This window comes from Balaenoptera borealis (assembly GCF_965194805.1).
Source record: "Balaenoptera borealis genome assembly, chromosome: 9".
NCBI classification, from domain to species: Eukaryota; Metazoa; Chordata; class Mammalia; order Artiodactyla; family Balaenopteridae; genus Balaenoptera; species Balaenoptera borealis.
In genome coordinates this window covers 52,225,082-52,239,755 of record NC_138873.1, presented here as the reverse complement: position 1 = coordinate 52,239,755, position 14,674 = coordinate 52,225,082, and the positions used below count along the sequence as shown (strand labels likewise).

Below are 14,674 nucleotides of genomic sequence, written 5' to 3'. Positions count from 1 at the left end.
AACTTTGCAGAAAACACCATGAATGAACTTCTTGGCTGGTATGGCTATGATAAGGTTGAATTGAAAGATGGTGAAGATATTGAATTTAGAAACTATCCTACAGATGGAGAGAGCCGGCAGCACATTTCTGTTCTCAAAGGTAATGACATTCAATGTCCTTTTGTTCATGCAAACAAGGATTAACTATCTCAACCTGCCGGAATTGAGTTGCTCTGGGACTCCTTTTGTTCATGATGCCAATGGTTGATTTAAATGGACATCCCCATAAGCAGAATTCTGCAGAATATAAGAGCACAACATAAAACAAAAATAGACACAGCTTAATCTCCATCCAGCAATGGGAGAGTTAGCTAGACAAGGGCTAGCTAAGCACTGTGGTCCTGCCCACAAATTGATAGAAAGGGACAGTGTTGGCTAATTTCTAGTTTCCTGAGTCCTTCGATATATCAATTGTTAAGGACTGGTGCTTTCTGTTAAGTGAAATGTTAGGTTTAGATTTTCAGACTGTAAGAGACAATCATGGTTAGTTTGGTAATTTCTCCTCCTCCCCTTTTGGGTGGGAATTCTAAAGGAAAGCCCTATTTCTGTTTTCTGTTTGAAGTTTTCACCCTTGCCTCATCCACACAGCCTTGGATAGGGTAAGAAGAAGAGTAAGAGAGTAGTAGATGGTTGGGTCCTATATAATTCCATAAGAATGATCATCAAAGCCCAGCCAAAGAGTAGAAATTAGAAGGTTGGTGGAGTTGAAATAACACTGATTCTCCCGGTGGGTAGCAGTGCCTGATATTTCATGAAGTCTAGAACCATTGGTGGGTGTTGATCTGCATACTGAATTTATGAACCTAAATTTGGATAGAGTGTTTGTTTGTCAAAGAAAAGGAGTATGTGAAGAAGCAATCCATTTGGGGAACTTTAATAAAATGTGACTAAAACTAATTGTGTGATATAATTGGCAATTTGATCAGTATTTTCATTGCATTCAATATCTATTGGCATAAACTACCTGTTCATGCATTTTATTTCCAGTCTCTAAGATAGTGCTTTCCCTTCTTGTATGCCAAGCAATGAAATGTAAATGAGCTGTCCTGCAGGCATGTGGAATTGAACGTATGTGACAAATTTTATGTTAAGCTTGGTATGAAATTGTACACATCATGTTACAGAGATAGTATCATCAATTTCACTGTAAACGAAAAATGCAAGTCATGAGTTTATATTCTGTAAACTAATAGCTCGTTTAACACTTGGTCTAGGTAATAATCTTTACCTCTGGGGAACATGGAGAGAGTGCCAGGATATGCTATTGGAGGGAAAAAGTTGTTTTCTGTGGTTGAGTGTTGTTGTTGTTGTTTTTAATGATTCACATGCAAGGATAAAATTCACAAAGTTCATATCATTATAGGTTTTCTTTATGATCATTTTTGTTAATTTTTAATGGGTATTAATGGGTTAATTTAATGGGTCTACCCTGTGAAACAACAGTTTTTTCCTAATCATCAGCTTCTTTCTCATTGGTTCTTTTGATTATATTATCACTCAAGTTTACAATACAGTGGGACCTGGTTACAGTGCTACGGGGGCACTTTTTAAGCTTCTCCCCTGGTAGCCAGAGAGCGATGTCTGCTGTATATCACTTTGTATGTGGAAAGGGTTAATTGCCTCTCAATATTCTATGGGCTTTTACAGTGCTAAAATTCATCACCACAGTACAGTTGAGATGTTAGCTATCATAGTGGAGCAAATTATAAAGGAGCCCTTTGGAAATTTATGGTAACACAACTGAAAAGGTCCAGGATGGTCTGTGGACTTCTGGTAAAGTGTTTAAAGATTTGCAAGAAAAAATTTTTATTCCATAGCCATTTTACTTGAGAAGATGTGGTTGTAAGCCCTTTCGTCATATTGAATGTGATTTTCTTCTTTTACAGAAAATTCTTTGCCAAAACCAAAATTACCTGAGGACAGTGTTATTTCACCCTACAATATAAGCACAGGCTATTCAGGGCTTGCCACAGGAAATGGACTCAGTGACTCACCTGCAGGGTCAAAGGATCATGGCAATGTGCCCATTATTGTACCTTTAATTCCGCCACCTTTCATAAAGCCGCCGGCAGGTAAGTCAATACTGGGGTTTCCAGTGATAATGATTGATAGAAAATTGTTTTAACCGTCCTATGATAATTATTAAATGCTTAAGTTAATTTTGGAAAAGACTGTTTTAGGGACTTTGCAGCTAAGAAATGTTAGTGCATGTGTTATTTAAAGTAGTATTGTTTTGTTAAGCCAATCTACTATTGCTTAGGCTGTCAACTTTCAACTGACAATAAATTTTTCCTACCCCTGGCTACAAAAAAAAGTTATTTTCCTTCTCTGAAATCATCTGTTTAAAATAAAAAAGGATGAACTAATTTAAAAAATAAGATATATACTGCCTGGTTAGCAAGAAAAAAAGGAACCATGGTTGAGCTGGGTGGTGGTGCAGTGAGGACCATGTCTCCTCTGTGGGTTTTGCGAAGGAAGGGGCAATTTGTAAAGTGTGTGTGGCAGGCTTGTTCCCCAGCGTGCCTTCTTATAAATCCACTTAAGAAACAACCTAGGTTGCCCATCTCATACAGAGTTCTTTCTAATTTGTGCAAAGCTCTCTTTGAGAGCTTTAAAAAAATGGAGATCTGAATTTCATTTGCATGAAAATGTAATCAGTTCTTTTATATTTCCAGAAAATTAGATGGCAGTGTGTTAAGCTAGATGGCAATGGGCTGAGCATGATGTTGTATTGCAAGCTAGGTTACACTTATGCTCCACACAGAGAAAGAAGTTCAGTTATATTGTATCTGGCTTGCTGTAAAACGTCAGAATTAATGCTAGAATGCTTAATTGCTACACTGGTTATTTTTCTGTATGTTGAGTTGAACAATGATAAATACTGAGTTCTGATAGCAGTACTTATCATAACTCACTAAAGTTAATGCTTGTATTTTTTTTAAGGAAGATAGGTGTTTGGTTATGTTTCCATAAATAGTCAAGATATTTGTAGATATAAATTCCTCGGCTTATATTATAGATATATTTGTACCATCTTCTAAGTGTTACTAACATTTTTCTTCATGGTATGGGCCCATTCTTTTGCTTGGCCTATGACATTTTAGCAGCAAAAGTGGCCTTTCATACTGAGGGCCTCAGATATGTCATTAAAATCCATTTACCTATCAAAATCACTTGTAATCGTGTTTGTCTACTAAATACTAACATAATTTGTGTATCATATAAAGTTTGTCTTTCTAATGCCACTATTCTCCTTTGGTTTTATGGTGCAGAGGGACCCAAATTTATCTCCTAAAGGTCAAACACATATTTTGCATAGGACAACTGGAGAGAAGGGTGACTAATTTTGTTAAAGGTAGGGTTCGTTGTTTGAATGTATGTCCAGTGGCTTAGGTGAGTGGTGATGATGATGAGGGTCTCAATAAAACAGTGTGACTAAGTGAAAAGAACACAGGCTTCACATTCAGACAGATTGTGTTCAAATCCAGGCTCTGTCATTTACCAGCTGTGTGAGTGTAGACAAGTTATATGATTTCCACATCTGTAAAATGGGGATCACAGTTTCACCTTATGGGGTAGTTGTGGCCATGAGATGAGAAAATGTATGTAAAGCACCAGCACAGTGCTTGCCACATGAAAACCATTCAGTAAACACCATGCCTCTTGTTCTTTTTTTTTTCAGTCCTTATTCTGCCCCAGAGTTATCATGCACATAATTTGTGCAAAAAAAAGTGTGTATCCAAATGCAAATTCCCCTCTAAGATTTATTTGAGCAAAGCAAACAGCTCCAGAAATTAGCATAGCTGAGGCTAACATGAGTTTGGCATGCCAAAAAACCTGCCCTGGAGTTTCCTGCTGAGCCAGCCACGTGGAATTCAAGCACACAGCTCCTATTTAACTCTAATTCCACATCAGATCAGGAAATAAATATGCAAAGGATAGAGGCCAAAAATTGAGCCTTGGAAGTCTTAGATGTAGGAACTCTGAGGATTTAGAAGCCAGAGTAACTGAACACCAGTGGTTTTATGCTGTCTTCCATGGAACTCCAAGGCACTCATCTGTTGAAAACAGAATGTAGGGAAGCACATGTTTAATTTTCTGTATCTGCTCTAAGCCTTGACTCGATCCTACTCCAGGGTTCTATATGACAAGAAAAAGATACACAAAGGTTCTCTGCCTTCAAGGAGTTTACTCTATTTTTCCCTAAGCAGAAACTTACAGGAGAGATGAGTTTTGATTTAGTTATGTTATCTAGTGCAGGGGTCAGTAAACGTTTTCTGTAAAGGGCCGGATAGTATTTTAGGCTTTGGAGCTCTACTGTCTCTGTCACAGCTACTGAACTCTGCGGTGGTAGCAGAAAAGCAGCCATAGATAATACATAAACAAATGGGCGTGGCTGTGTTCTAATAAATCTTTATTTACAAAAAAGGCAGCAGGCAGGGTTTGGCTTAGGGACAATAGCTTGCTGACCCTAGCACTAGGGTAAGATTGGCAAACGTCTCATAATAACAGGAAGGTGAATAGAGTTTCTAAGAGTCAGGCTATGAGATTTGTCAAGGTGCTCTGTGTAATATCGTGAGGAAGGGACAGTGACAGGGCAGGAAAATAGTGGGGTTTTCAGGGTATGTGGTGAGCTCTGGCACATAATAGGTAGTCCACCAGTGTTTGTTGAATAAATGAATGAATGACTGATATTCAAATTCCTTTTGCACATGCAGAAGATAGTACAGGCTACTTTGTTGTTCACTGGGAAAGTGCTAGGATCTTGTCTGGATTTGTCTCAATCTCTCTGACCATGACCATAGCCTCTGTGACAGTGATGTGAGTACTTATCCATAGATAAGTGTAAAGTCCACAAATTATCCAAAAACTTCCATCTAGTTAATCATTTCAATTTTTCCTTTTGCTAAAACTTTTACCAGAGTTGTTATTCAAGGTAATCAAGTTGAGGGACACTCTGTCAATGGTCTAGCTGTATATAGGTTAATGGGGCATTTCTGAGGGAAACTAATAAATCATACGATGGCTAGGAACAAAAGGCCCCTTGGTAATCAACCCCTGAATAATTCAGAGTTGACTGTATCATGCAAGTGTCCACTTCTCGGGATAGGGAAGAAGGGGATTGTATGTGTGCTCTAGATTCCTGGAAAGAAGATAACGATTAGCGTTCAAATTATTCCTGTTATACTGGAAACCGGCTATGTGAAAATGCTAATAATACCTTATGTTTGTATTAAACCCTTTACAGTTATGAAACTCATTCAAATTTTATTATTTTATTTAATTTGATCTTTACAATAACCCTGGGAAATAGCATTTGAGATAGCATTAAATAAAGAACTGAAGCTCAGATAGGTTAAATGGCTTTCTCAAGGTCAGGTGGCTTCTAAGTACTTGAGTCAAGACTAGTACTGAGGTCTTCTGACTCCTAATCCGATATTCTTTTTAATATAAAGTTCCCTTGTCAGCGTATATATACGAAACTTCCCTAGACTGTATCAGAATAGGAGTATTTATTAATCTGCTACTTCAGATTCCTTAGTGACAAGGGATACAACTTGTTCCTGCAAAAGGTTATTTTTTCAAGTCCACATCCTTTGGGAGACTTGATGAGTTCTCTAACTCTAAGCATCTGTGGTTCTGTGAACCAGGATGACCTAGCAGTGGTAAACCCCCAGCTTGGTTTTAAAGTCTCGCCATCATGAAGCAAGTTGCTCCTGCTTCGAGGTACCAGAAGGCTCCATCTGGTCAGGCACTAGTTCCAGAGAGTGTTCCATGTGCTCAGGCAGGCTCACCACTGGATCCCATCCACATTTGGCAGCCAGTGGGCCCAGTGGAATACTCGTGATCGGGAACACAGTGATACCACACTCGCTTGGATTTCCACTCTCCTTTTGCACAGCTGCAGACAGAACTGTGGGGGTAGCTTATTTCTGGGCCTGGGGGATTGGTTTTCTGTTCCTGCACCCTTTTTCTTCCGAGAAGGGGAACTTCTTGCGCCTTGGTGATTACCACAAGCATTAACCCTGCTTCTGCTGCACACATTTGCATCCAATTTCATCCGATTTCCAAGGCTAAGCTGCCCTTCCCCCCTCAGAGACAGAATCTGGCCCTTGGTGTAGGGTTTGTGACATCACAGTCGTTACTATGGTAATAGACTTGTTATAAACATAGAATAATAGCCCTGCTTTTACTTGTTTCTTTTCCCTCCAAGCAAATGAAGGGAATCACCATGATCTTTAAATAAGAATCACAGACTTTTCTGCAGTGGACAGAATAAGGTTTTGCCATATAGAGTCACCATTTAAAAAAAACTATAAGAATATAATGATAAGAATAATATTAGAAAATAATAGAAAGTATCAACCAATTCTCTTTTTACGCAAACATTCCTTTATCCTTTCAGTTAGAATGAATATGAAAACCTCCTTCTTTGCTAATTTAAAAAACCACAGCGTGAGCATAGTCTGAAGTGGCAGAATATATATCAGCAAGAGTTTTGAAAGATAACTCAGGTTAATTACATTGTAACCTTGCTGTAATTCTTCTCATATTAGAGATTTTAATATGGGTTCAATCCTTTGGGACTTCATTCAGAGAGGGTTGTACCAGTAAAGGACTTTCAGCATGGATTGGAAGAGCTGTACAATAGTGAATCTCCATCAAAATACTTATGCCGGCTCTGGTCCCACGCAAGTTTGACTATTGAAGCAAAGCCATTCAAAATGAATTTTAAATACATTTTTTTTTTTACAAAGACCTTATATTGGTCTTTATTGCTTTACAAGTGTAATAGCACCCAGTTCCACTGAGCAGACATCAGCCCTCTGCAGTGGTTGGGCAAGCTTGGGTTGCCTACTTCTGGTTAAAGTAACCAGCTGGGACTTGAACCAGGATTTTTTATCTCCTGCTCTTAGACTTGCTCCATGACAACATTTTGCTCCCAAGACTTTAAAAAATCAGTAAAACAATTAGTGCAATTTGTTTTTGTTCATAAGGTAAAGATGAAATGCAAAGACTTTGCTAGTGAAAGTTTCACTGAGCCCAGTTGCAGAAAACACTGTGTATCTAGGAAACAATATTTTAGATCTGAGTCTTTTGTCAGGTTTTTCCAGAGGCTTATAACTTGCCTATTATAAGTCCAGAATCCCTCTAAATCTCTGAATACTTTAAAATAAAATGAAATGTGAAAAAAGGAGGGAATAAACTTCTCTGGATACATTTATATGGCAATTTTGAATAAAATGTCTCTTACCTCAAATGGTAAGTGACCTTATTCTTATTCCCCAGTATGTTCCCGTGTGTGAAGTGAAAGGCAGGGTCCATCCACACAGCACACACAGGTTTATGTGGAGGGACATGAGATTAAGCTTCTAAGACCAACTTGATTTCCTTTGTGCAGGAGCGTCTTGCCTTTCTTGGAAAACAATGACCATTTCCTGTCTTCCAGGATGGTTTGCATTCAGTGAGCTTTCCAAATTTGTGTTCAGTCATAGTCATGGAAATGTGATATATTTTTTCAGGCAAATCTTGAAATTCTTAAGGGGTTATAAGAACTGGGCTCTAAGGAACCATTAGCTTAATTGAGAATATGGAAACATTCACGTGATCTGCTAAGCTCTATGTGTATAGCTGAGTAGCCCACAGTTAATAAGCATGTTACTTTTTGGCTCTTGTAATTCTTACATGGAGTTGTACTTGCAGGGAAGTGGAAATCAGAATGTGGTTTGCATTATGATCATTATTTATTTTATCTGTTATTCAATATTCTTGGGGCTTGCATATGAATGCTGTATTCCAAATAGCCATTGAGAAAACAGGATTTAATAAAAATTGCTTTGCCATTTATTTATTTGTCCAACTTTTAAAATATGATTATTAAATAAAATTACCTAGAGTTAATGGGATTTGGATGACTTACTATTTATGTAGTAGATACATTTCTCAATGAAAAGAAGAGGTTCACTGAACCCTCAGATTTGGAGATTTTTCGAAACCGCTTAGGACAAGGACAGGAGGAATTATGGTGAATGACAAGAAGAGGAGTAGTTAGTAACAGTATTGATATAATCTCATCAAGCTAATATTTTTTGAGCACTTATTATGGGCCAGGCATTGTGCTAATAGATTATCTCATCTAATTTTCAGAAAGACTCTGTGTGGATGCTATTATTAACCTTGTTTTACAGATGAGGAAACTGAGACCCAGAAAAGTTAAGCAACTTGCCTGAGGTCACACAGGTAATAAGTGGCCGAGCTGGTAGCTGAACTTAGGCACAATGTCTCCTTAACCCCTATTCATACCACCTGATTATCCAAAACACTGTGTCAGTCTTTTAGTCAATAAGGTATTTACTGAATGTTCTTTATATTATACAAGATAATACAAATATATACAATATAAATACAAATTATATATATGTATATGATACAAATATATATATCATCCCTGATCACCAAGAACTTACAGTGTACTTGATATATAATCAAAACATTATTCTATTTGACTTTGGAAAGTATGAAATAATTTTAGCAGCATTTGGAAGGTGCATGGTGGGAGTAGAAGGGCAGTTAAAGTGGAGTAGCAGGAAGTCTATAGGCAGATACTCAGGAACTGTTATGTTTGTACAGTTGGGGAGAAATGGCATCTGAAACATAATGTAAGCTAGAGATAGTCATTTGAAATTCAAAGTGATAAAAAAGACACAAAATGAAGCCTTAAAATGTTAGCTACTATGACATGGGTCCTGTTTCATCTTTCTTTATACAATCAAGGGGTCTTGTAAAGGTGTAAGTCAAATTTCAGTATGTTCAGTCATTCTTAATGCCAAATGGAATGTGTAGTGTGAATGGTAGCATGATGTGGTGGAAAGACCACCACAGTAAGAACCAGGAGACCTGGATTGTTAATGCCAGCTCAGCCATTTATTGGCTGTCTAATCTTGGATAAGCCACTTAGCCTTTCTGAGCCTCAGTTTCCTCGTCTGAAAAATGATGTAGTTAACTAAGGTAATCTGTAATTTCCCTACATTTATAAAATCTTCGTTTTGTGACTTGTATAGTGAAATGCCTAGATGATTTAATATTTGAAAGGGTCTATTTTAATATGTCATAATATGTATTTGTTAATTGATTGAATATATTTAAAGCCAGTTACCTATGTGTGTAGTTACAGCAGCTGAAATTCTGATGGAAGATTTATGCTACTTAGGACAACTTTCAATGATTGTTCATTTTTACTCTGAAAGAGTCACAGATGTAGAAAACAAACTTATGGTTACCAAGGGGGAAAGAGGAGGGAGGGATAAGTTGGGAGACTGGGATTGACATATACATACTACTCCATATAAAATATATGTAACTAGTAAGAACCTACTGTATAGCAGAGGGAACTCTACTCAATACTCTGTAATGACCTATATGGGAAAATAATCTAAAAAAGAGTGGATATATGTATATGTATAACTGTTTCACTTTGCTATACAGCAGAAACTAACACAGCATTGTAAATCAACTATACTCCAATTAAAATTAATTAAAAAAATAAAATTTAGAAAAAGTGCTAGAAAGGTGAAATATGAGTATATAAAAAGACTGTATCACCCATATGTTATTAAACCTAATCATTTTGATGTTATACATAAGTTGTGATCACTGGAAGTAATTCCCAGAATTTCTGCAAAAGAGAAGTCACATTACGTCGAATTTAATTTACCAAAACAGGCACAGGAATAGATAGAAAACCTGAGTAGTCCTACATTTCCTGAGTAGTAAGGAAATTAAATAATTAAATCATTTTACAAAGAACATTCTAGATCCAGATAACTTCAGTGTTAAATTCTATCATCTAAGGAAAAAATAAAAACAAATTTAGAGAAACTCTCCTAGAGAATAGAAATCATTTTATGATCCCAGCATGACCTTGATCTCATCACATGACAAAGGCATAAGAAGTAAAAAATGATAATTTAATGTAATTAGATTACATTAAAATGGAAAACTTCTGTTTAACATGAACAATGATTCAAAAATCCTGAACAAAATCATAGCAAACCAAAGTCAGTGATATAAGCAGTAGGATAATGCATCATGTCTAACTTGGATTTTTTTTCTAGGAATGCAAGGTTGATTTAAATTTTGAAAATTAGTCAATATAATTAACCACATTAACAGAACAAAATAAAGCTCATACAATATTCTCAAAAGATGCAGAAACACAATTTTATAAAAATTTAACACAATTAATAATAAAAACTCTTGGAAAAGTAGGAATAGAATGAAACTTCCATAATGTGACAAAAAATATACACAAAAAACCTACAGCAAACATCATACTTAATGGTGAAATATTTAAAACTTTCCTTTTGAGATCAAGAATAAGATAAAGATAACCACTATCACTACTTCTGTTTAATTTTGTACTAGAACTCATAGACAATGTAACAAGGCAAGAGAAAGAAACAAAAAAAATAAGATTTGAAAGGTAGAAATGCTATTTTGTTTAGAACCTCTCTCCCCCACCAATGAACAAATAAACTATTATAATTAATGAGTGCATTTATCAGGGTCTAAACCCCCAAGTCAGTACCCCCAAATCCATTATATCTCTATATACCAGCACACACACACACACACACACACACACACACACACACACACACACACACACGAAACCTTAAAAATACCATTTAAAATAGCATCAAACCATCAAATACCCAGAGGAAAAAATCTAACAAAATGTGTGCAGGATTGTTACATAGAGAAGTATAAACATTGTTGAGAGAAATGAAAGAAAACCTAAATCAATGAAGGGACACACCATGTTTATGGATTGGAGACTAGATATTCTAAAAAGGCAGATTCTTCCTAAATTGATCTATATATTTAATTCAATTCTGATAAAATTTCATCATAAAGTGTTGTGGAAATTAAAAAGCTGCTTCTAAAATATACATGGAGATGCAAAGGGGTAAGAGTAGCCAAGATTATCTTGAAGAAAAAAAGCAAAATTTGAAGACTCATACTATGAGATCTCAACATTTATTATAAGACTAGAATAATTATTAATTAATTAATATTATTAGTGTTAATTGTTGCTATTGTTGTTATTCTTCTTTTGACCATATTTAAAATTATCCTTCAGGAATCTATTGATCTATATTTGAGACATAAAAGAGGAAAGAACACTTTCTGTTTCATGTCAGTTCTCTTTTGGTTTAATTTTTGTAAAGAACCTTTTCTTGCAATTATGAAATATATACATTTTGGAAAAGTGCGTAAAACATAAATGTATCCTTTTACAAATAGTGATCCTTGTCTACTCACGCCTTCTTTCCTCCAAGAGGTAACCACTTTTATGGTAATCATTACCTTTCTTTCTTCTATAGTTTAAACACCTCAGTATGCCTCCCTAAATAATATAGTTTATTTTTGCCTATTTTTGGACTTTAGATAATGAAATTATGGTAGCCAGCTTCCAAGATGGCCCCCAATTATCCTGACTTCCTGGTGGTGTCTTCCTACATTGAATCAGGGATGGTCTGTGTGACCAACTTCTAAGGCTGTCGTAAAAGGTTATTGCAGTTTCTGCTTAATTCTCTCACATTATTCACTCTGTGGGAAGCATGAGGAAACTTAAGCAGTCCTGTGAAGAGGACCATGTAGACAGGAACTGAGTCCTCCTACCAATAGCCAGCACCGAATTGCCAGCCCTGTGTCTGAACCACCTTAGAAGTGGATCCCCCAGCCTGAAGTTAAGGCTTCAGATTACTGCAGCCCCCAGAGACCTTTGATTGTAACCACATGAGCAATCGTGAGCCAGAATTGCTCCAAACCACTCTCAAATATCTGATCCACAGAAACCATGAGCAGTAATAAATGATTTCTGTTGAATTAAAAAAAGACAATGAGATAATGACATAAAGATATACATATAAACCATTGCAATAGAATCCAGAAACAAATCTAAATTGATAACTTAATTTATGACAGATGTATTAGTCAGCTTGCGTTTCCATAATAAAATACCATAGCCTGGGTTGCTTAAATAACCAAAATTTATTTTCTCACAATTCTGAAGAATGGAAGTCCAAGATCAAGGTCATCAGGGTTGGTATCTGGTAAGAACTCTCTCTGTGAGTTGCAGGTGGTTGCCTTTTCCCTGTGTTCTTACATGGCAGAAAGAGATAGCAAGCTCTCTTGTGTCTCCTCTTATAAGGGCACTAATCCCATTAGACCAGGGTTCTACCCTCACAATCTCATCTAACCCTAATTAACTCTCAAATACCCCATCTCCAAATAGTATCACATTGGGAGTTAGAGCTTCAACTTGCATTTTGGAGGGACACATACATTCAGTCCATAAGAACAAAGGTGACAGTGTAGAGCAGTGAGGAAAGAATAGTCTTCTCAATAAATGTTCTTATGATAAAAAATGTATGTTGATTCTTTACACCATTCACAAAAATCAGTTCTAGATGGATTGTTGATCTAAATGCGAGAGTTAGAACAATAGAGCTTGTAGAAGAAAGCCTCAGAGAATATATTTATGATCTTGAGTAGGCCAATACTGCTTAAATTATATACTACAAGCACTAACCATAAAGAAAAAGGTTGATTAAATAGACTCTATTAAAGTTAAGAATTTCTGTTGATTAAAAGACATCTTTCAAAAAAATGAAATGGCAAATCACTGAGTGGGAGATATGTTTATAAAACACGTTCCACAAAAGACTCACATTCACAATATATAAAGAACCCCTAGAAATAAAAAAGAAAACATCCCAATAGCAAAATGAGCAAAAAATATAAACAGGCACTTCACTAAAGAAAATATCCAAGTGGCCCATAAACATATTAAAAGTCATTCAACCTCATTAGTCATTAGGAAAATAAAATTTAAAATCACAGTGAGACATAGCACAGGGAGATCAGCTTGGTGCTTTGTGACCACCTAGAGGGGTGGGATAGGGAGGGTGGGAGGGAGACGCAAGAGGAAGGAGATATGGGGATATATGTGTATGTATAGCTGATTCACTTTGTTATAAAGCAGAAACTAACACACCATTGTAAAGCAATTACACTCCAATAAAGATGTTTAAAAAAAAAAAAAGAAACACAAAGATCCTCCAGGAGAGCCCTCCAATCTTTGTATTCTGCTCCACTTCAGTATTTACATGTATATGTTGTGATTTGAATACAGATATAATAATTGAAAAAAAAAATCACAGTGAGATACCAGTGCACAAACATTAGAACGGCTAAAATGAAAAAGACTGACAGTACCCAATGTTGAGAAGGACACAGACCAACTGGAACTCTCATGCATTGCTGCTGAGAGTGTAAATCAGTATAACCACTCTTGAAAGCTGATTGCCAATATCTATTAATGCTGAACTAAACATATCCTATTATCCCATAATTCTATCCTAGATATATACTCAACATAAATGTCTGTCTCTCTCTCTCCGTATGTGTATATATATATATATATACATATATATATATGTGTGTATATATATATATATATATATGGCCAAAAACATTTGGAAGAACCTTTATAGGAGCATTTATTTATAATAGTTAAAAACTGGAAACAGTTTAAATGCTCGTCAACTGTAGTTAACATTGTCTCCTAGGGGTTCCTTGGATGGGCTTAGGTGGGTGAGTGTGGGCCTTGAAGTTGAATGTGAAATTGTGTGTATATTACATATGCATAATTCAGAGAAAAAAAATCCTTGTCTCAAAAGATAATGAGTCCTTGACTTAAAGACCTAGGTTTCAAAATTTAAAAAAAAATTTAACTCCTTCTTGTCTTGATGTCAGCAACTAAACCCTAGAATGTAATTTTAACATTTTTATCCTATGTCTAGTCTGTCCATAGCTTTCTCACATGGAGTATTTAAAAATCTCATCATTCCTTATTATTAAGGAATTATCATCTATTTACGTGAATTATATCATGGTGAAGCCTAAAAATTAAGTTATAGGCATGAGATATAAATATCTCTCACAGTGGTCTACTTGAGAGCTGCTTTTGATACCGTGTAAAGTGGAGAGAAATGAAGGGGCACTGGGTGAGTGACAAAAGTAGGATACACATTACTCTACACCAGTGGTTCTTATCAGGGGATAAATTTCCCACCCACCCCCCCGGGGACGTTGGGCAATATCTGGAGATATTTTTGGTTGTCACAGCTGGGAGAGGGGGTGGTACTGGTGTGTAGAGAGTAGAGGCCAGGGATGCTCCTAAACCTCCTACAATGCACAGGACAGTCCCACACAAGGAATTATCTGGCTGAAAATGTCCATAGTGCCATGGTTGAGAAACCAGGCTCTATAGTGATGACAACTCTGAGTATGGGACACCTCTTATGTGCCACCCCAGATCCTCTTGGCCCCATAGTGACTGCTATAGTGCTTTGACAGCTTAGGTGTGTGCATTCTGAAAGGACCTTGCCTCATGCTTGTGGCATATGTCCCTAGCTTCTTGCTCTGGGACTTCCCTGGTACGGCAGCACGAGTTTCGTGTAAATCTTTTTGGCTGCATGCCCACAAATGCGAACCAGAAATATAGGGGAATTAACACACTAGGTCAATGGGGCATAGATGTGATGAATAAATTCTTTCTCCTTTT

At 36.5% G+C, this 14,674-nt stretch overlaps 1 protein-coding gene across 5 annotated transcripts in view; it reads left to right on the top strand.

The window, feature by feature from the left end:
- The window catches only part of SOBP (sine oculis binding protein homolog), a 155,597-nt gene that overhangs the window by 13,429 nt on the left and 127,494 nt on the right, over positions 1-14,674 (top strand). For all 5 annotated transcript variants that reach the window (XR_014248191.1, XM_082404733.1, XM_082404731.1 and 2 more), the window contains exons 2-3: positions 1-139; positions 1,926-2,111. Coding sequence is in view for 4 of the 5 variants with exons in the window: in XM_082404733.1 (XP_082260859.1) it covers positions 1-139; positions 1,926-2,111 (325 nt within the window). In the remaining variant the exon portion in view is untranslated. The remainder of the gene's footprint in view (positions 140-1,925; positions 2,112-14,674) is intronic.